The sequence below is a fragment of the Malania oleifera genome, chromosome 3 (genome assembly GCF_029873635.1).
Source record: "Malania oleifera isolate guangnan ecotype guangnan chromosome 3, ASM2987363v1, whole genome shotgun sequence".
In the NCBI taxonomy this organism is placed as follows: Eukaryota; Viridiplantae; Streptophyta; class Magnoliopsida; order Santalales; family Ximeniaceae; genus Malania; species Malania oleifera.
In genome coordinates, this window is record NC_080419.1 from 42,459,646 (window position 1) to 42,484,061 (window position 24,416).

Sequence of the window (24,416 nt, forward strand, 5' to 3'; positions counted from 1 at the left end):
AATCGTCAACGGTTTTCTCCCAAAATTCGGCACTATGTTCTTCTCCTTGTGTAACTTAGTCATCTCAAGAAATGAGCCACCATTCACAACATGATGCCATATTCACCCAAAGTGTAAAACAATTTGCAGCTCTGTATAATGATTGACAAGCCATTATAGCACCCAGAATGGGTCCAAGAACACGGAAAATGGCCATCATGTTTGAACAAAATAAAGAGTTTTAAATGTTATTAACTGGGGGGGGGGGGGGGGGGGAATGAAATGTGAGATGGGTATCAGTAGCTCAAACAGGTCCAAGTGGCAGAAACATCAATACAACAAAAGTAGAAAGAAAAAGGAAACAACCATCACAAGTGTTTCCTGCCTACATATATCAAAGCAGGCCTAGAAATTGACCCTCATCTGGCCCTTATAGTCTATTTACATAGGATTTCCACAAACAAGTATAACTTGCTTCGTAAGAATCTAGGAAATGCCAACATTTCTAAAAGCCCGAAGTGCCATGTCCGACACATTTTTGGATATCAACACCTGCCTAACACTCCCTGAAACATTTGTTGGAAATGTAAAAAATTAATCATTTTATTTTTATTTTTGACATGTTTGAGATGCTTCCAACACTTCGAAACACAATGAGGACACCTCTAGGAAACTTCTTGCATCGAAATGCTGCATTTTGTTGTCCCAACTAATTCTCTTAACACAACAACCAAAAAACAATTGCAAGTCAAGAGATTGAAAGTAAAGAGGTTCTTTGACATTGACAGAGTTGGATTTTGGAGCCCTAGTGCCACTGTATTTAAAATTATTATGGTTATTCGATCTTCCAAATGCATTTCAAAACCTTTTGCTCTGTATTAGCCTGTCTGCCAACTTCAGCTAACCTCAACTAATAGATTGAATCATATGAAGCCAATTTTTTACAGAACTAGCCACAGCTAAAGATGTTTAAAGTTAAGAACCAAAATGCAAACATAGCTTTAATTTTAAACCATTCATGTATTTGAGTCTAATTTTCTACAGCCGATGGAGCACTCCTAGTGATTAGATGATAATGGGACATGCTTTTATTATCTAGTTTGAGCATGAAACTTCGACACAATATAATGCAAGTATCTTGTCCTAAAATATACTACACAAAGCAAAAAGTATGTTGCTGTGAGAGTCACATATTTCATATTTTGTTGATTCAGAAAGTAATTGTACATATCCTCAAGACGCCCATGTTCATTAAAAGCAATTAAAACTAGAATATAACACAATAAATATGTACATTCCATCATCAAGAGAAAACTAAGCTATAGACAAGGAATATATCATACTGAGTTTCAGGTTGAAAGTAGCCCCTGATGTTTGAGACTGCTTATTTGTATGTAGAAAAGTTCATGACAAACTATGAGTACAACACTACAACTTACTTGATACAGAGAATTAGCACTGTAAACCAAACAGGAAGGATGTCAATTAACATACCACTCATAAACTCCTCATAATTCATCACAAGCTGGTGATGTTAATGCGATGAAGTATAGTTGCTTGATCAAGCCCATGCAAAGAATCTATGAGGTGCATACGCAATGAAGCTGGACCCTTAGCCATTTTCATCCCTATCTCACCAGCAACACCAAATATGGACAATGCCGAAGCTGCAGCTTCAAAAGCATGAACTGGGTCAACAGCAACCAAAGCAGTGATGAGGGCTGTGACTGAACATCCTGTAGCTGTAATTCGTTGCATCATGTCCACACCATTGCGAGCACCAACAACTCTCTGTCCATCTGTAATAACATCAACAGCTCCTGACACTGCAACTATGGCACCAGTAGAATCAGCCAAGGACTTGGCTGCTTCCACAATATCTGTCGATTCATGGGAACTGTCTACACCCTTGAGAATAAAAGGTTAAAACAATTAAAGACGCAATCAATGAGCTCTGATAATTATCAGAAATAATTGTAAGCTTCTAATACAATTTAGAAATGGTTCTAGAACATATTTCAATGATGCAGGAAATATGCAGGATTACAAAATGAGCGTCATTTTGCCAAGAAGCTGGCACTGAATAAAGCAACAAAATTGGAGCACACAAGCAAATTGGGACAATGTATACATAGATGTCATCCAATCACTTCCGTTATGAATTAGGAGCAGCAACTCTATTACTGAGTTTTAAAGCAAGAGATTTTCCCAGCACTTCTTATGAAAAATTATTCAATATACAAAAATTTCATTATTACAGAGAAAACATTTAATCCCTATTTGTTATCATTCCTAGAAAGATTTTCTCCAGTAAGGGAATGAAAATAATGAAAATTATTCTGAAATGCATCCGGCAATGTTCTTTAAAAACACTTTCCATACTTAAATGGCATAATTTTGAGATTCATCTTTCATAACCCTAAGCCCAGCCTGCATTCTGTGCTTTAAAAATCCATTTTAGTCGATGATTAGTTGCTCATAACGTAAAACCAAATCTCAACTTATGCAAGTACACTTCTCAATAAGACGTTGTACCCTCACATCATCACAGCAAAATTGATATTCCCTAATGTTAACCAGGTTACATGTTGTGCACTCTTTCTTGGGCCCCAATTGTGATGAAACAATGCTAGAGGTATCATAAGAAAGATACCTTTCTGTATATCCCTTGAACATTAACCTTCAACACCATACCATTATTTGTCCAGGATATAACTATCATCACTTGCCAAATATGTTCCATTCGATGCAGGCCGAATACTTAACACTGGAAAGGGCAGTGCAGCACTAGTTATAGCACACAAACTTAACTAGTCAGCCGAAAGTAAACTGCAGATTTCTTTTTTTGGATAGAAAAAGAAATTCATTAATAGAGAATGGAGAAAATTACAAGGAAAGGAGGAGACAATATCCTCCTAAAAACAACAAAAGCAAAAAAAAAAAAAATACACAATTACATCAAAGCCCCTTTCCAATCCCGCTAAAGATCCAACAGTGAAATTCCTTTGAAGAAACCTACAAGCCCAAAAAGAAGCCAAGGAAGTAACTCTGTCCCAAAGAAAATCCAAGGGATTGTTTTGCCATTGAAAATCCCTGCATTCTTTTTAATCCACATGGTCCAAAAATGCAAAACTACACATCTCCATAAAACTATTTCCCCCTTACTTCTCCCAAAACCTCTAACTGCACCAACAAGAAAACATCATCAATTCAAGGCAACACAACGTCTTCTCAAAAATTGGGAAAAAGAAAGCCCAAAGCTGCCAAGCCACCCAATAATGGAGAAACAAATGGTAGGTGGTCTCACTCACCTGCAAGCACACGATACAAATATCTGAACTTATGACCCTGTAAGGCCTTCTTACCTATGACAAATCATTGGTATTAAGCCTATTAAGAGCTGTCCACATAAAAGCCCTCATCCTGAAAGAAACCTTAGCCTTCCAAATAAAAATGGTTCAAGGGAAAATAAAAAGGCTCAGTATTTCCAACAATATGGAAAGAAAGATTTTGCGGAAAACAAACTAGAAGAATCCCCAATTCAAATCTTTGAATAACTATGGACTCAAGGAATAAAAGATTCCAGCACTCACAAAAACATTCTCATGCCATCAACACTTCTCTCATTGAGATTTTTTATTAAAAAAAAAATTGAAAATCCCAAGAGAGAGAACCCCCCTCAAAAGAATAAAAAGCATTAATTGAGGCATTACACAAGAGAGACAATATGAAAAGGCGAGGGAACAAAGATTTCAATGAAAACTCACCCACCCAAACATCCTCTTGAAACTGAATAAGATTCCCATTCCCAACATCATAACAAATACGCATATAGAAGAATTGAGGAAACCTGATAAATAAATTTCCAAGCGCTGGCATAAGAAACATTGCCACTACCCTAGTACCCCAACCATTCTTATGCAATCCATACTCACCCAAACATCCTCTCGAAACTGAATAAGACAACAGGTAAGGGTGTAGAAGAAATAAGAAAACCTGAGAAATAAATTTCCAACGGCTGGCATAAGAAACATTGCTACTACCCTAGTATCCCAGCCATTCTTACGCAATCCATACTTGCTTTTAGCAGCTATGTGCCATAAGGAATCAAACTCCAAGGGAAATCTCCATAACTGTTTACTAACTAGCAGATGTTTTTAGAGACCGAGTTAAACCCCCTCAGACTTAGGTCTTCTAACCTTCTCTTCTCTTCTCCTTTATCTATCTCCTTTTATATTCTCTCTATCTTCCCCAATATTGTTGTGCCAATTTATTACATATGTTGTATATGCATCTCTATAGTTTACATTTTATTATATATAAAACTACAACTACTTAAGGGAACTTGAGAGTAGTTCCCAATGTTAATATTTTTATAATAAAATTTTTTACTAACTTTAGAACTATGCAATTAGATATAAATTGTTAATAACATAATTCAATAATAAAACTAAACAAACTTCAGAAACACACGTACAGCACGCTCTCTTAACAACCCTCTCTCTTTGTGCACATTTTTCCTCTATTCTTAAAGGCGGCATTCTATGCCTTTTTATTTTATTTTATTTTTAAAATTTTTAATTTTTCTTTGTAAATGCATGTCTGCCCTTTTTTTTTTTTTGTAGGAAAGAATATTAATGAACGTGTAGCATTTAATATTTATGCATTTTACGTTTTGTCAAAGATTTTATTCTATTTTTAAAAGTTTTTTTTTTTTTGGCAACTCTATATACTTTATAAACATATACCATAACTTTTCTACACCAAAACACATAGGGGAAAAAAAAAAATAGACTACCCTAAATTCTACTCACTTTTCATGTTTTTGGCCAATTGTTTTTTAACTTCAATTTAATTTCCACAAAAAGAATCACTTAATCACTCTAAATTGTCTCTCTTACTTAATAATAATCTTTGCCATTCTTCCAATTTTGAGCTAAGTTATAGGACATAATATTTTAACTTCTCATAGTTTTTATAAAAGCCATAAGATTGTGTTTGGGAACACTGATATTGGGGGTTGAATTTTGAAAAAATTCAATATAATTTCATACTACATAAATATTGAAAATTTTCACCTCAAGGAACACAAGAAGATGGATAGTATGATTAACTGTTATATTATGTAAGTATGCCTTCTTAATATCACTCACAAACTTGAGATGGCTGATATGGAACATAAACCCCAAAAGTTTTACCATCAATGAAATCTTTCCATTATGCAGGGATGAAGGGAGTGGGTAGGGAGGGAGCTTGCCCCCATTCTCCAGGTCCCCTTCAATGTTTTATATGCATAATTAGAAAAGTGTATGTGTGTGTGTGTGAAGTTTTAGAAATTTGAAAAGAATCATGTGGTGATGGGTCCTTTAAAATTCTAAAAATTTGTTTATGGACATACAAATATTGATAAATTTATAAAATAATAATATGGTGGTCCAAGTGCTTTTCAAATTATATATGCATTTTCATTTGGTCCATTCGAGACCCAGTACCTAGCCTACCCAGTACACACCAGAAAACAGCCAATCTCATATCCTTTACTCATTCTCACTCCTCACTTCCAAGATTAGACACACAATAGAATGTATCTAAGGGATGCATATATAGATTCCATAGGATGCATCTAACTGCATGCTTGGTACTTTAGCAATAGAGTGGAATAACAGCGAATAGAATCAAATTCATGACTTGATTTGGTCATACTCTCCATTTAAATTTTCATTTCATTCCTTATTTATCCTATTTTATTTCACAAACCAAACAATAATTAAAGTTCGGAACTTACATGTTAAATGTTGAATCTTGGAGGGGTGAGAAAGAATAAGGGATGGAAGATGGGCCTCCAATATAAATAAATAAATATCTATACAAACACATTTAGGCAAAGTGACAGTAACATAAATATTTGTGAACGGGTCTTCTTTAATATTTTATTTCTTCTACTGCATTCTTTCTTACTTATATTTTAAATTTAATATATTGTCTTGTTCTATGATTCTATCTATTTGCAAATCAAAAAAGGGAAAAATTACATATACAACAAATAAAAATAGCGTTTAAATGTTATAATTTATAACTTAGTTTTTCTTTCTATCGTCTTCGTCTTATAGCTTCCTCCGGTTTCCAGGACATGAGTTTGAATAACTTGAATACTCATGGCCTTAATTATATGTTTGGAGAAAATTTCAGGCGGTACCTTACCGCTTCCCACTGCGGACTCCGAAAGCGCGATAATCTCGGACGCGTTTCCTCTAATAACTGCGGGCCGGAGCCCAACAAGCTCAAGACAGGCCTGCAAGCGGAACCCCGAAGCTCCGGCGGCAACCGGGTCAAGAACCCAGGGCTTCTCCAGCCGCACGGCGATTTCGACGGCGGCCTTCATCGCTGACAGCCAGTCAGCGGTGAGTGTGCCGACGTTAATGTAGAGCGCGTGGACCTCTGGGGTGAAGTCCGGAATCTCCTGCAGGCAGTGCACCATGGCCGGCGATGCGCCAGCGGCCAAAAGAGTGTTTGCCGTCAGATCCATGGAGACGAAGTTAGTGATACACTGGATGAGCGGAGATCGTTCTCTCACTGATGATAGGAGGGCCCAAGCTTTCTGGGCCCACTCGTCTTCACCAGCTTTGTTCGAGTCCATGGTCGCTGTCTCTCTGAAGCTAGATGGTTCTCTGGACATAAAATCAGGAATGAGTAAAATGAATTTGGGTTGGAAAGACCCGCTTAGTTTCGAACATGCTCATTGAATAAATGGTCATAAATAGAGACGGTTTTAAAAATATAATTTATTTCTTTTAATTTTTTCTTTAATATCAAAATTAACTTAATTAAAAAGACAGCATTCATTTAGTTATTTATTTTATTTATTAATATCTTAATAAAAAACTTCCAATTTTAAAAATAAAAAACATCTTTTTATTTTTTTAAAAAATATGATGTAAAATTTTTTAAAATTAACACCAATATAATATAACATATCGCTTGTGTTATATATCATTTTTTTTCTATTCAAATTTTCAACAAATCTAATTATATAACTTAGGTCAAAAGACACTTACTTCTCATAAGGTTTGACAAAAAGATAGAGACGAGATTTCAAAAATATAATAAACCTCTCCTGAGATTTCAAAAATACTACAAACCTCCTATAAGGTTTGCTAAAAAGATACAAATCTCCCCTCAAAAAGTTTGTCTCTTTACAAAATATAAGAGGAGATTTGTGTATTTTTGACAAATTTTAGGAGAGGTTCTTAAGATTTTGAAACCTCAACGGAGGTTATTATCTTTTTGCCAAACCTTAGGGCAGGTTAGTGTCTTTTGCCCTATAACTTATAACTATAAAATATTATTTATCTAAAAGTCCAAAAGTAAAAATAAAATTTATAAAATATGTACATATATATTTTTTTTATGTAAACTAATAGCTCGACAAGTACCTAACCCAAACACATCTAACTCGTTTATTAAATAGGTTAGATTCAGGTTGACTTGCTTATAAATGGGTCATCTCCTCTCAAACTCAAACTCGATCTAAATGGGCGGATAGTAAGTCACACATTTAATCTTGACCCATTTTGCTACCCTAAAATATTGTCTTGAATTGTCATCTTATCTTAAGGGGGAGGGAGTAAGGGATTTTTCCGAATTGTCCATTTTACTAAGGTGGACATCTACTAGGAGAAGAGGTATTTTTGTATGGAAATAAGGAAAAACTCTGAACAAGAGTTTGGTAAACGTGATTTAATTCCAATTAATTGTGATAAACAACAATTGAACTCAAGAACTAAATGGTACTATATAAGCCAAGTTCGAGTTTTTTGAAGAATTTTTGTGTACTTTACTTATTACATAAATATTTAATAATAGTAGTATGTATATTATAACATGTTGTTCTATGTTTGCTTTCACTATATTATGCAAGTGTTGTGTTGTCATTGTTGTTTTAATTGTTTTTTTTACAATATTGCCTTATGAATATTGTTGATATTACTTGTTATGCTAACACTTTTTACCAATGCATTCTAATGATTCATTACATTGTTGTCACAAGTAGAAGACCTCACATCTTGTGAAGGGTCATGAGGTATTAGTTATAATACTCTTAGTCAGTCAATCGAACAATATCACAATTTAACCACGTGATCAAATTCTTAACCATAAAATACAAAGTTAAGCACAAAGCAATAAATAAGTATGCAAGTTGACAAGAGTCACACGATAAATTTTAAAGCGATGCAATTCATTCCCAATACTTCCATATGCAACATATGTTTAGTGGGACCAATTGGCTAAACACGTTTAGAAAAAGCTAGTGAGCTTTATAATGATTCATGAAAATTTACCTTTCCTTAAAGAGTTTTCTATACTATCCTAATTCTGGGATTAAAAAGCATAAATTGATTAAATCATATTCACATTTTACTTTAAGGCATTATCACATTCAATGGACTAAACCTATCTATTATTTACATGATGGTTACCCATACCATGTACACAGAACAAGTGGTCACAGGTAAGCATAAATGCCCTAAACAAATTCAGCTTGTGACATTCTCCACTGCTTATGCAATTGATATTCTTACAAACTTTGATGTTAAATACTATTCAACTTTGTCCACAAACAGTTTTTGTGTCTTCCACTAAAATCCAATTGATTTCTTCACCTCTCGGGCATTTTCATTTCACTGAGAAGTGTCCCTTCTTCGTTGATGATGTGAATTGCCTGTCTACAAGGATAACTTTAACTTATCTTATGTCTAGTTGCAATGTCTTCAATGGTGTTCTAGTTTACTAACTTCTACTTGGATCTCCAGTATTGACAATGAATGGCTTGAGATAGCTAATGTGAAACAAAAGATACACATTCATCTAAACTAAAGGATCAACCTTGTAAGAGATCTTCTTAACTTGAGCTAAGATAGGAACTAATCCTTTATATTTGCAAGGTAGTCTCCTATCTCAACCTAGCAATGACTTGAATTGTTCTGGTTGGATTTTAACAAACACCAAGTCACCCACATTAAAGTGCAATGATCTTCTCCTGTGATCTGCTCGTGTATTCATTCGTTTGGAAGCCAATTTTTTAGCCAAGCTTAGGCAATTTTTGTATATTTGTCTCCATCTTTGGTGAAGATGCATGCTTTTGAACTCTTTCCTCTATATGATTCATCCATGGGTGTAAGGTAATAGTGGTTGATGATCTATTACAAGTTCAAAAGGACTCTTGTTAGTTGTTAAGATCTTTTAGGCATTAAAACAAAATAGAGACTTGTCCAGCAGCTACAAACCAATTCTTTTGGTTGGCAATGACGAAATGGTACAATCACCCCTTTAGTAGCGTGTTGAATCTATTCATTTGTCCATCTATCTATGGATGGTAGTTCAAAGAGATGTCAAACTGAACTAAAGATTTTGAAAATTTATGTTCAGAAGTTCCCTGTGAAACATATATTTGGGTCACTAACAATGTCTCGGGAAACACCCCAGAACTTAAGTACACATTGAAAAAACAAATGAGTTGTCTCCTTTATTAAACAATACTTTGGTGTGTATGAAAGTATTGTACTTCGAAAACCAATCTATAACCACAAATATAAACCACGTGTCTCTAAATCTGGGCAAGTTGGTGATGAAATCAAGTGAGACACTCTTCCATTATCTCATTGGTACTTGAAGAGGATCAAACAACCTTCTATCATCTTTCATTCAACCTTGTATTATTGGTATATGAGCTAAGTTCGATATACTCAACCACCTCATCACATAGGTATAACCAATAGCACCCCTGCTTCACAATGCCAAAGTGCAATTCTATCCTAAATAACCTGCTAACATAGTGTCATGACACTCTCTCCACAATATTTTTCTCAAGTCTCCAGGTTAAGGTACAATGAATTGATTACCATATGTCACCAGTAATCCATTTTCTAACCAGAATTGGTGCTTTTTGCCCTCTTCCACCAACTTTAAAATATTTTTGGCAACTGGATCTTTGATAAGGTTTCCCTTAACACACTCCCTCATTATTGTGGTAATCATACTTATTATCAAGAAGAAGAAGAAGAAGAAGAAGAAGAAGAGTGTTGATGCTAGATTTTGTCCAAGGTGTCGACAAAAGGGAAAAAGGTAGTCCCCAAATAAAAAGATTTTGGGAAAAAACAATGAGTCACATGACACAGAGTCGCCACCTTATTGTTTTTTAAATTATAGGGAAAATAAAAAAAATCCCGAAAAAGGTTTGCAATAATCAGATTTTGAGTTCAGGGGTACATTTGTGCATAGAGAAAACGATTAGCCAGCCATCTTAGTAATGATTAACCTTTTAGCACCTCTATCGCCATCCATTCAAGGAATGGTTACTACACTTATGTGTGTGTGTGTCTTCTAGAAAAATAATATTTCAAGAAATCTATATGGAGGACTGAACCTCATAGAGGCCCCACTACTCATCCCTTCTAAAAGCTGGTCAAAATTTTGTTTAGGAGAAAAAAGGAGGAAGGGAAAATTTTAGGTTGCATCTATTCCTTTCGAGGCAAGCTGTCCATGTACCAAAGGCTTAGGATCAAGCCAATGTAGTTCAAGAAAAGGATATAGGTTTGATTGTTTTGAAATGAATTCCCCCTAGAAAGTTTACTACTTTGAAAAAAAAGGGATATTCAAAGATTTTGAAAGAAATGAAGAGAAATCGAGATTTTTGAGTTGGGGAGGTCAACCCCGAAAATGAGTTTTTTGGGAAATCGGAAAATGATACCTAATTTATTTTTATTTTTTTAAAAGAGAAAACTTCATTTCAAGAAATAATTCAAAACAAACCCAATTTGAGAGAATCCAAAAGACATTCAAGGTTAAGAAAAGCAATTTTGGGAGGAAATCCAATCTTGGGAAATAAGAATAGGGATTTATTTTCATAAATGAGGTGAAATCGGTGATGATATTTTGACAGAGGATTTTGTTGGGGCTTATACAAGGAAATTAATTGCACAAGAGTTCCATTACTCCCTCAAAGGCAAAAATTTTTAAAGAACGCTACCCATTTTTTCAATTTCAAAACTAGGGCAATGCGTTTGAAGGATTTTGTGGGACTCAAATTAATCCTATGGGGATCCCATTACTTCCTCAAGAAAAAAATTTCTAAAAAAATGACTCCCATTTTTCTAATTTCAAAATTGTAGAAACGAGTTTCAAGGATTTCGTGAGACCTATGCGGGAAAATTAATCCCATGGAGGTTCCATTACTTCCCTAAGAAAAGTTATTTCTAAAAAAAATGGCACCCATTTTTTCAATTTCAAAATTGGGGGAACGAGTTTGCCCCCTCTTTTTTAGGGAAGCTTTCATGGGGCCCATGTGGGGAAATTAATCCCTTGGGGGTCCCACTACTTCCTAAAATATATCTTTTTAAAACCAACCATCTCAATTTCAAAATATCCATGCCAATGAGAAAAAAATGACTTAATTTTACATAAGAATAAAATCCTCGATTTTCAGACGATTGTAAATTTCATTGAAGTAAAATAGTCCAAAAAATAGTCTATTTAAAAAAAATGTAAAACTATATATGAGAGTCACAACAATGCATGAATTTTATGAAAAGGAAGAGCATGCAAGACCACACATAATTGTCCATTTTTTTTATTAAAAAAAAAATGCGAGTCATACGGATAAGTCTTTAAAAAATAAAATAATGCAACATTTTATATTATAATATGTGACTCATATGTTGAGTATAATGCATGTACAAAGTGAAAACATAGTAGAAAATAGTAAAGCTGGTTTGCAAAAGGAAACCGACGATGGTTTGCTAAAATTATCGTCAATTTTGTCCAAATGTAGAGAAACAATCGACGGTTTTCTTATATTGCATCGAATTTTTGGTCTCAGCTTCAAACCGTCAATAGTATGTCTGAAACTGTCAGCGATTTTGCTCGGTTACCCAGCGCTGGTTTTCGAACTTTGAATTGGGAAGTTTTATAGGTTGGGTTTCGAGGGAAAAACCTCCAAGAGGCTTATATAAACATGTTGTATGTTGTAATCCATATGTATTTTGACAGGAGATAGTGAAAAATCACTGTTGTTTGCTCCCATGGATGTAGGCATTATCGAACCACGCAATTCTTCGTATCATTGTTTTATTGTTTTCATATAATCTATGTGATTATGTTTTCTGTATATTTCACTATTGGTTGTTACATTTTTAAGATCATTTGTGTTTGTTGCACATTCATTTGCACAACAAATTAGTATAAGAGCATTTGGTTACAATAGCTTCTGGAAATTCTTCTGCAAAGTTTGATGTTGTTAAATTCGATAGAACGGGAAACATCGGACTATGACAAAGAAGGGTTAAGGATCTCTTAGTGCAACAAGGTATGGTGAAGACATTATACGTAGGTCAACCGAAAAGCATGGACGAAACAAGTTGGAAGGAATTGGAAGCAAAGGCAATGGTGACTATCAGACTTTGTCTAGCTAATGATGTGTTGTATCATGTCATGGATGAGGAATCTCCTGCAGCTATTTGGCAGAAACTAGAAAGCCGATATATATCTAAATCTTTAATGCTTAAGTTGTATCTTAAGCATAAGTTGTATTGACTTAAGATGACGGCGGGTTAGAATTTGAAACAACACATTAGTGCATTCAATCAGATTACAAGTGATTTTATTACGGCTGATGTGAAGTTCAAAGAAGAAGATAAGGCGTTGATGCTATTGAATTCCCTACCTATGTCTCATACGTATGAAAATCTGGTTACTACTCTAACATGGGGAAAAAACCCTAAATTTGGAATAGGTAACAAGCGCTCTACTAGTTTTCATCGGGGTCAGATCGCCTTACGAATTCTTGGATCCTAGATTCTGCGTGCTTTTATCACATGACACCAAATAAAGAATGGTTCAACACCTGCAAGTTAGTTGATTCTAGTTCTATTCTGATGGAAAAATATGCTTCATGAAAAATTATTGGAATAGGAAACATAATAATTAAAATGTATGATGGTGTTGTGAGAATATTACGTGATGTAAGACACATACCGGATCTACGGAAGAATTTAATTTCATTGGCACTTTGGACTGGAACGGGTTTAGTTACAAGTCTAAAAGTGGAGTAATGAAGGTGTGTAAAGGCGTTCTAATGGTGATGAAGGGGTAAAAGTTAGCAGGAAATATCTATGCACTGTTGGGTACTACAATTGTAGGACTCCAAATTCTGAGTTGGATAATGTTGTTTTGTGGCATATGCGGTTAGGGCATATGGGTGAGCATGAGATGAAGGAACTTCATAAAAGGAATCTTTTGAAGGGTGTCAAAACATGTAGACTGAATTTCTTTAAATATTGTGTTCCTCAGAAACAAAGTAAGGTGCAGTTCAAAACAGCCATTCACAAAATGGATGGTATTCTTGACTACATTCATTCGAATATTTGGGGACTGGTGAGAGTAGCATCACATGGTGGACATATGTACTTCGTGAGTTTTATCGATGATTATTCACGAAAGGTTTGAGTGTACTTCATGCGACACAAGTCAGAGACATTTTCCAAGTTTAAATTGTGGAAAGTTGAGGTGAAAAACCAGACCGAGAGGAGAGTTAAATGCCTTAGGTCAAATAATGGAACCGAGTACACTGATTCGAGGTTCATGGAGTTTTATGAGTAGCATAGAATAAAGATACATTTTAAAGTACTCCAAACACCACAACAGAATGGTGTGGATGGATGAACCGAACTCTAACTAAAAGAGCTCAGTGTCTCAGGTTCAATGCAGGGCTTGCAAAGAACTTTTGGGGCAAGGCAATGAGTATGGAATATTTCTTGGTTAATCGATCACCAAGGGCATCGCTAGAGGGAAAGTTGCAGAGGAGGCGTGGACAATTAATGTGGTAGACTACTATGGTTTGAGAGTATTTGATTGTCCAACCTATGTGCACATTTCTAGTGAAGAAAAATCAAAGCTTGATGCAAAGTCTAGACATTGCATTTTTATGGAGTATCAGAAAAGTGTGAAAGGATTCAAGCTGTAGGATCCAATGGGAAACAATGTGGTGATTAGTAGAGATGTGGTTTTCAATGAGAAAGCTATAGTGAAGCGTACTCAGGAGGAAGTAGAAGAGAAATAGGTGCTAGAAAATTGGAGCAGAAATGAGCATGTTGTGTAGGTGGAGTTAAAGACTCAGGACAGTGATGAAAATGTTTAGAATGCAAGGAGTTCTAGCTTGGGAAACCAGAAGGATCACAGTATTGCTATACATAGACCTAGACACACTATCAAGCCGCCACCCAAGTATGGATTTTATGATATGGTGTTTTATGCTCTCATTACCAGTTGCAAGGATCCTACTACTTTTCAAGAGGCGATGCACAGCCAAGAGAAAAGTAGATAGATAGGTGCTATGGTGGAGGAAATTGAGTCATTACATACGAACTAGACATGGGAGTTGGTGGAGCTTCCAGAAGGGAAAAGGGCAATAAGATGCAAGTGGGTGTATAGGAAGAAATAAGCAGTATTAGAAAAGGAATGAGAGAAGTTCAAGACTCGATTAGTAGCAAAGGGTTACTTATAAAAGAAAGGAGTTGATTATGATGAAATCTTCTGTCCTATGGTCAGATACACTTTCATCCGGGTAGTGTTGGGATTGGTGGAGCATTACAATATGCATTTGGAGCAAATTGATGTAAAGATATCTTTTTTTCATGGTGATTTGGAGGAGCTGATTTACATGGTACAGTCAGAAGGGTTTAGTCAACCTGGATAGGAGCATTTGGTTTGTAAATTGAAGAAGTCACTTTATGGGCTAAAGCAGTCTTTGAGGCAGTGGTACATACATTTTGACTCCTATATGATCCGAATAGGCTAAAAGAGGTGTAAGCATGATTGTTGCGTGTATGTAAAGAATCTTGATGATGGTTCTCTCATTTTTTTTTTAACTATAGGTTGATGACTTGCTGATTGCTGAGAAGGATATGACTGAGGTAAATCAGTTGAAGACTTTATTGAGTAAAAATATTAACATAAAAGTTTTGGATGCAGTTAAGAAGATTCTTAGAATGGAGATTCGTAGGCACAAAGCTGCAGGGAGATTGTGGTTATCTCTGGGCAGCTATGTGAAGAAGGTGTTTGAGAGGTTTAGCATGGTTAATGCAAAACCAATAAGTACACCATTAGAGAATCATTTTAAATCACTACAAAAAAATCAGGTTTTAGTGACGAAAGTATTAGTGATGGTCATAAAACCGTCACTAATAGTGTCGTATTAGTGACGGTTTTATAATTGTTACTAATACTTTCATCATCAAAAACAACGCAATAAACGATTTTCCCGCGAAAATTTTTTCGGAAAAATATTAGCGCCGATTTTGGGGTATTAGTGATGGATTAAATTCGTCACTAAAAGTCTCTTATTAGTGACGATTAACAAACCGTCACTACTAATACTTATGAATATATTAAAAACATTTACTTAATGGTATTAGTGACAAATCGGGATATCCGTCACTAATAATGGTGTATTAGTAACGGTTTTGAAACCGTCATTACTAGTTATTTTATTTAAAAAATATAAAAAAATTAAATAAAGGGTATTAGTGACGGATTTTGAAATCCGCCACTAATAAAAAACCGTCACTACTAGCTTTTATTTAAAAAATATAAAATAAATTTGGTTAAGGGTATTGGTGACAATTTTTAAGAACCATCACTAATAATTCCTTTTTTCAAAAAAAATTAAAAAATTTCAATTCAGAGTATTAGTGACGATATTGTATATTCGTCACTAATAGAAGACTAATAATGACGAATCTAAAAATTCGTCACTAATAATTCCTTTTTAAAAAAATATATAAAAAAATTTAAGTACAGAATATTAGTGACGAATTTCATTATTAGTGACGAATTTGGACCGTGACTAATGCTTTGTTATTTATAAAAAAAATAAACATATAGTAGTAGTGACGGTTTTGGAACCGTTGGAACCGTCACTAATGTCCAAAACCCTTATTGGTTTTCACGAGATATTTCCCTCCTTCTTTAGCTGGCTTCTTCCCCTTCCCCTCCGCCTGCATCCCGCGAACCTCTCTAGCTCCCAGACATTCTCCCACTGCTCTCCGCCGCAAGCCATCGCGCTAGCTCCTCCTCTTCCCCTCCCGCTCTAGCGATCCTCTCTCCCAGTCTCCCCCTGCTCTCGATCAACCGCAAGCCACTACTCCAGCTCCTCCTCTCTCCCACTCTCCCCCTGCTCTCGGCCGCAAGCCACCCCTCCTGCTCCAACGATCCTCTCTCTAAGTCTCCCCTTTGCTCTCGACCGCAAGCCACCCCTCTTGCTTCGGCGATCCTCTCTCCCAGTCTCCCCCTGCTCTCGGCCACAAGCCACCCCTCTTACTCCAACGATCCTCTCTCTCAGTCTCCCCCTACTCTCGACTGCAAGCCACCTCTCCTGCTCCGGCGATCCTCTTTCCCAGTCTCCCCTTGCTCTCGACCGCAAGCCACCCCTCCTGCTCCAGCAATCCTCTCTCCCAGTATCCCCTCTGCTTTCGGCCGCAAGCCACCCCTCCTGCTCCGGCAATCCTCTCCTAGTCTCCCCTGCTCTCGACCGCAAGCCACCCTTTCTGCTCTAGCGATCCTCTCTCCTAGTCTCCCCCTGCTCTCGCCCGCAAGCCACCACCGGCGAGTTGCCCTTCGCAAGGACATAGGCACGTTGTCAAAACTTGTAAAAAATCTTGAGGTTCTTCTTTCCCTTTATCTTTTTACTTTCAAGCATATATTTCTTGATTTTATCTACTGTGAGTATTTAAATCTGATTTGGGAATGTGATCAAAATTGATTTGTGAATGAGTTGAATGATTTAAACTTCTATTGAGATCAAACGCTGCTATTGATTTAATTTGTTGGTATTACTTATTTTTGGTTGATTAATTGTTCAAATACAAGAATAATATTTGTTTGTGTTTATTGAATACAAAGTTTGGGCATGCCCCATGATCGCTAACTATCTTGTTAAGCTGACTTTACTCAATGGGGATTAAATCAATAATTAGAATGGAAAGAATTAGGCTGTAATTTGATGAATTGATTAAATGCATTATTTATGTTCGATTTTGATGGTTGCTGTTGTATTGCTTGAATGGTTCTTTTCTTACATTGCATGGATGTGTTTGTCTTCTATTATTAGGTACTATTTTGTTCAGTGGTTTGTGTCCAATGGGGTAGAACTGGTTGGTGATTTCTTATTAGCACTAAGGGTTACAAACTAGCACTTGGTATTTATAGTGTGGGATCCAACAAATTTAGGTGCAAAAACCATTTTTGAAGGTTTTATTTTATTTTTGGCCACTGTTAATTCATTCGCCACCTGAATTTGTCATGTGTGTGGGTTACATTACCTTGATGCCTTTGTTTTTTTAATCAAGATTGTATGCAGGAATGTCATTTTGATGCAATTTATAAACAATTAGGGATATTATTAAGAGACTCCCCAGTGAACTTAACTAAAGTTTGGGTATTGAACACTAGTGTGAGTTCAATATACAATGTGCTAGGGTAGTGCTAGTATGACACTATTAACCTTGTATCTTTACTGATTAATAATGACTCATGCCTTAACCCTATGTTTGGGAGTAGATTTTGCGAATTAGATTAGAATTTTTGTGGATTTGAAGAAAATGTCGTGTAATATGGTGTTGAATTTACTTTAAGTCACACATCCAACTCCAAATCTTGAATTCCATCCTTCTGAATACTAACCTAGAGCTGACCAACTATAGATGACATCAATGAAGGAACTATTGTACATGACATGAGTAGTGTTGGGGATGGAGTTGTGAATGTATGCCTCAATTGCTACAAAGCTAGCTGGTGAGGAAATTTGTGACCAACAGGTGGTTATAATTTTACATAGTTTTGTGTAGGTGGAGTTCAAAACCTTGGCTTGCCACACAGTGATGAATTCATTTGTATTGTGGTTGATTAGATATATTTATTGAGGCTTGAAAGGGTTTCATTTATATTGACAAAGTTGTTCTTTAGTGTGGCCAGCATTAATCGTGCTAGCTCCTCTTGGTGGAAAAGCAGCTCCTCTAAGTGTTTTGCATATTGATATGGGAATCAATGTGTATTGTTTGGGGTTCAAATCTTGCAAGCTTATCTGAGCATATTGATTATTTTAGAATTATACACCCATCACTTGATGAAAATTCGACAATATATCAAAATTTAGGAAGTCGGGCATTTAATATCCTATCCCAAATTCAATAGGTATCTTTACAATAGCCCTAAAATTAGTTCTAAATGAATTTGCAAGTTTGGAAAACTATCACTTTGTCCAGGGAAGTCTCATAGGATTGGGAAACTAATTTAATTAAACTCTCATTTATCCTATTTTTGTCACTATGTATCTGACATGTGTAAATAACTTAAAAATTCATACTTCTTATATTTACTTGTCTATTAATTTGTAGATATGGTACTAGGAGGCCAATGTTGGATAAATCCTTTCAGGCACATGAGTACATCGCATGAGGATGAACCGACATCCTCCAGACCGGCGGACCCCGTCAGTCCTGATGCGGCAGCACCATTATCTGAGCCATCGACACCTCGGCTAGACATGGATACCACTTATGCGACTGACACGCAGGGTGAGTTGCTGACCGTCATGAGCAATGTTGGTATGGATACGATTAATTTATTTACATGTCAAATGTTGATGATAGTTATTCACATGTATGATTATAATGTTGTTCTTAAATTAACTCTACTTTCAACATCTACGTCCACAGTCAGGTCAGGCCATGGTGCAGCAAAGAACATGTTGCTAAAGAAGCACCTGGATAGGACTAAACAGCGGATTCGGATTGACATTCCTCCAAGATACACCGCCCCGCTAAACGATCGGTGCACTGCGTGGATGAGGGAGCTCGACATTATATGCCGACAGTATACTCCAGTCACCGCATTCAGCTGGCCCCAGGTAACTCAGGAGCAGCACATGGTCCTTTACATGCGCATTTTGGTAAGTTCCCTAACCCTATATAGCTGTTTTTAATTTAAATGTTTTTTTACTTTTAATATACTAGCCAGTTAACAATTATCTAACATTGTAATTGTATTACCTATATATGTAAAAGGAGTTTGATATGGACATCCTCGAGGATGACCATGTGAGAAAGGCAGTCGACCTCTAATTGTGTAATAAATTTAAGAGCTATCGCTCAAAAATGCCCTCCCATTTTCGAGCGATGGGAGATGAATCAGAAGCGCGCCCATACAATAAGATATCCTAACAAGATTGGGATGTGGTGTGTCGCCATTTCTGCAACCCGCACTATCAGGTGATGTGTTTGTATTATAATCACTAATTTTTCACAATGATGTCGCTAATATGTCATCATGACATCTTCCTTGTAGGCCATGTGTGAAACAAATGCTGCGAACCGCAGCAAACTCCCTACAACGCATTGCGGTGGATCGAGGCTATCCGTAAATCATCGCCAGGTAATTACTATATATAAAATTATTTGACCATTACATGATATAATACTAATGATGACTTATATGATAATGTAGCATGATCCCGAGACTGGCACAGAGAAGCCGCTGCCGAATCTGTATCAGAGAACACACCAACGACGATCGGGAGAGTGGTGCGAGGGTGCGCAGTATCGACATGTAAGTGAAGCAAAAGATTTAGTTTATTACTTTATTCAAAACATCAAAGTTGTAGTCTTTATTATTCCTTTTTATCATTTTCATGATTGAAATTAGGCACGGATGGTCGAGCTGAGGGATGCACCTATTTCAGAGGGGAGTCCGCACATGATAGATTTCAAGATCGCTTCCCAGGTGCTTGGGCAACGAGTGGGGGACTGGGTGAAAGGTCTTGGAAGTGGCTACATCGCCCCAACAGTATCATCATCCATGGGTGCGGCGGCTCATGCAGAGATGGAACGACAGCGTTGAGAGGCCGAGTATGATAAGCAGGAGATGGCTCGACAGATGCAGATGATCGCTATGGAGAACGCGGAACTGAGATCGGAGGTCTCCAGCTTTCGAGCCTAGATGCAAGCTGTGATGGATAGGACCGCGCGGTTAGAGGAAAGGATGCGCCAATCTGGACAAGATGATGCGGGTGGCCCCTCTGATTGATAATAAGGTATTACGATCACAAATTGAGTTTCATGTTAAATCATGCTAATCTAGAATGCCTCCTGCATAATGAATGCAGTTGATGTGTATTGCATGCTAGTAGTGGATATAGGTTTTTGTGTGCCTTCAACTTCTTATAAATGCTCTATTTGAACCTATCAGGTGTAGGTTTTATGGGAAAACGTCCAATTTACAAACGGCATGCTGCCGAAATTGCGTTAAAATTTTCCCAAACAAAAAGAAATAATAGGCCTAGTCGTTTAATGTTAAAATATTTTTGAAAGGATGAGTAAAAACATTTGCCATGTCCGAGCAAGTAAAATTGTAGTGTTTTCTAGTTCTTATAACACTTGGATCAAAAATTGAAAAAGCCACGTTTGTTTAATTTTCAATATTTTCATATAAATGTTAAAAAATTAGAAAATAATTTTAAAAATAAAATTTATTAATTACATTTAGTTTGTTATTAGAAGCATATGGGAATCTAGGAACCCTTTTCGAGTGCGTCAAACAGTCAAATTATGATTTGGGACACAAGCGGACCTTCTTTAAGGTTGGCTAGTTGAGTTGTTTTCTATACTAGTTTTGCTTGATTTTAAAGATTATCCATATTGGTGGTTCACATATGTTTAGGGTGGGTTGTTTTCTATATTATTTTTGCTTGATTTTAGAGATTCCAATCCATATTGGTGGTTCACAAAGGCATTAGATAAACAGCACCCTATCCAATTCCTCCACGTAACACCTGACCCCTCCTCAAAGGCACTCTATCCAAGAACTCCCAACTAACTCAATCACACGCCTTCTCAAAATTAGAAAATCTAATTTGAACACAATGCCCTTTTTCTTTGTACGACGAACATCCTACCACTTCAATGTATACTAAAAATAACATACACAATCTGTCTCTCTCCCACAAAAAACACTTTTTGCAAAAGAAATAGTATTACTAAGGAGAGGGTTAGACTTCATGTTCAGAGTCCAGTACTCCAAACTTCAAAGTAATATGAACAATATAGGAATAATTGGGATTTGGATGAGATTTGGAAACAATATAGGAATAATTGGGAGTTGTATCATAAATCTTGAAAGTAATATGAACTTTGCAATTTTATAACTTTCTCTTGGCTTGATTTACTTAATGAATTTAAGTTAGTATTTTGAATGACTAAAAAATAGTTTAAAAAGTATATTTATTTTTTACATTGCATTATAATTATGTAGTTTTTTCCTTAGATTTTGCCGTCATTGAGAAGAGTTTGTTATATAATTTTAGGTTTACTTTTGATAACTTCTATTTTTTATAGTGAGCATATCATTTGCAGTGTATATACAATGAATGGAGGGGCTTATTTAGTTTACCCGAAGTTTCTTTTCAAAATTGATTTGAAATGCAATAAACCTGTCCATGTAGACAAAATGAATTTTAGTCTTTCATCTGATAGGTTGTCTCTTATGGTTAAGGTATGATTTAAATATTAATTTTATTTCGCTTGAATCTTGATGCCCTTCTTACGGTCATTGCATCCACAAGAAGTGCATCAAGATTCAAGAGAAATAAAATTAATATTTAAATCATACCTTAACTATAAGAGATGACTTATCAGATGAAAGACTAAAATTCATTTTGTCTAGATGGGCAGGCTTATCGCATTTCAAATCAATTGTGAAAAGAAACTCCGGGTAAACTAGATAAAGAATCGTTGATGCAGCCACCACCATCCACAGCCTCGTCGTCCTTCTCTGTCATTGCATGACCTCATTGCAGCTAGAGATGGGTATATATCTAACTTCAGTTTAATAGATGATTTAACTTATGGACTGCATATATGCTTAGATTGATATATCTTGTGAACTGCATGCTGGTAGTGGACATTAGGACTGCATGCTTGATTGGAACGCCACCTGCATGGCTGATGCAGTGATGTGTATCGCCTGCTGGTAGATACTTTTAGATTGTTGCATGTCTTAATTTAAATGGCATTTGTATGACACAAAAATATTGTGAATTGCATGCTTTTGTGACTTGTAGGTTTGGGAAATGTTCTATTTATAGATGGCATGCTGCCGAAAATTTGTTGAAAATTTTAGGGAAAGGAAAGAAAATTCAAGAGACCAATTTTGAACTATGTGATATAATTTTTCTTTGATTTCTTGCTTGCTTGGTGCTTATGCCAATTTTGGTTGGAGTCTTTTATTTATGTTTGAAGGTTTAAGTTTAATTTATGTGCAACCAAAAATTAATTGTTAATTGCCAAAAAAAAGAGATTAAAAGTAATATAGGGTCCATCAGAATGGATGGAACACTAGAGGAAGTGGCATTGTTTCCCATGCAAGTCTGTAGAAATTTGTTTCCCATTTTGCTTGCTTGTTCCTTCCTCCCACTCATTTTAGAGTAGCTAATGGCAATAGAGTTTGATTTTGGGAGGATGCTTGGCCTGGTTACAGTCGTTGGAGTAGATGATGCTTCATCTTCTTAAGATTTCCACTTTTCACAATGCACGTATCATCTCTTTCTTTTCTTTGGAGAGGAGCTCTCTTTCTTGGGATTTTCATTTTATAGTGAATCTCATACCGACTGTGTCTACTCTATGAAATATGTTGTTTATGGGGATAATCCACTATATTCTGATATATGTGTTTTATGGGATGCATGAACACGTTACATCATTTAATGCTTATGAAGCTCATGTGCACTCACAAAATTCATTACTAGTTGGATTATTGTGAATTGTTTATTGTAAACACCTAGGTTTGGAGCATATCTGTATGGAAAATGTCATATTTACAGGATAAATGCTACCAAAATTTTTCAAAAAGCGTATACTAATTTTTTAAACTTTTTTTAATTTGTAGGGTTTGCAATTATGATAATGTCAGGACGATGTCATGCACTACGGATGCAGCTTTTCACTTTTTTTGTTATCTGAACAAATGAAATGTATTTGAATTTGAATTTATATAATGTATTTGTATTTAAATTTGTATAATATATTTGTATTTGAATTTGAATTTGAATTTGTATAATATATTTATATTTAAATTTGAATTAGAATTTTGAATAATTTATGAATTTTATTGCAATTATGGTTTAATGTTATGTATACAAAAATGTAATTTAATTACAGATTTTTACAAGAATTAATAATTGGAAAAAAATTAATTTCACTACTAATTGTCCAATTTAAGTATTAGTGACGGTTTCAAAATCGTTACTAATACCCTTTTAAAAAGTTTTAGAGAGGGAACTTAAACCGTCACTAATACTAGTGCTGCGCAATAGTGAAGATTATAAAATCGTCACTAATAATAAAGCAATAGTAACGGTTTTAAAATCGTCACTAATAATAGAGCATTAGTGACGATTTTACAACCGTTACTAATAATGGAGCAATAATCACGGTTTTAAAACCATCACTAATACTACGAATTTAGTGGCGATTTTTGGTCAATTCGACGTAGAATATATAGTGATGGGCTTAGGTTTTTAGTGATGGTTTGAAAAATTCGTCACTAATAAGTATTAGTAACAGCAGGTATAGTGACTACTTGAAAATCGTCACTAAAAACCTATTTTTTTGTTGTGAATTGTCTACCACTCAGTGCCAAGGACAGATGATGATATCTGTGACATGTTAAAGGTCCCTTATGCTAGTGTAGTGGGGTGTTTAATGTATGTTATGGTATGTACAAGACTGAACCTGGCACAAGCTGTTAGTGTGGTGAGTAAGTTTCTTTCAAATCTAGGTAGATAGCATTGGGGTGTAGTCAAGTGCACTAACATAGGGAACCTTTAACATGTCACATATATCATCATCCATAAGTTTCTTTCAAATTTAGGTAGACAACATTGGGATGGAGTCAAGTAGATTTTCATATAATTATGGGGTACTTCTCACTACGACATTATGTTCGGCAGGCAACAAAGTGACCCGTCAGTTTTGGGATATGTAGATGCAAATTATACAAGGGATCTGGATGACAAGAGGTCTACAACAGGGTATGTGTTCACCCTTGTGGGAGGGTCTATTTGTTGGAGGTCTATGGTACAATCTCTGATTGCATTATCAATAACTAAGTCAGAGTATATGGTAGTCGCCGAAGCTGCCAAGGTAGCATTGTGGCTTGTAGGTTTAGTCAAGGAGCCGGGTATGTAGCAAGGTGGAGTTCAGCTGCATTGTAATAGTCACAGTGCTATCTATTTGGTGAAGAACCAAGTGTATCATGTAGTGGCCCGAAGAATAATAGCATTTAAATAATAAAGGGGGAGAGAAAATGGAAATAGGAACAGAAGGAGGCCGTGA

At 35.8% G+C, this 24,416-nt stretch overlaps 1 protein-coding gene across 1 annotated transcript; it reads right to left on the reverse strand.

Annotated features, from left to right (window-relative positions):
- Positions 1-1,301: 1,301 nt before the first annotated feature.
- Positions 1,302-6,701, reverse strand: LOC131151893 (hydroxyethylthiazole kinase). The gene is made up of 2 exons (XM_058103360.1): positions 6,176-6,701; positions 1,302-1,887 (listed from the first exon to the last, which is right to left on the reverse strand). The coding sequence occupies exons 1-2, from the start codon at positions 6,653-6,655 to the stop codon at positions 1,498-1,500; spliced, it is 870 nt and encodes a 289-aa protein (XP_057959343.1). The 5' UTR covers positions 6,656-6,701; the 3' UTR covers positions 1,302-1,497.
- Between the last annotated feature and the right edge of the window lie 17,715 nt (positions 6,702-24,416).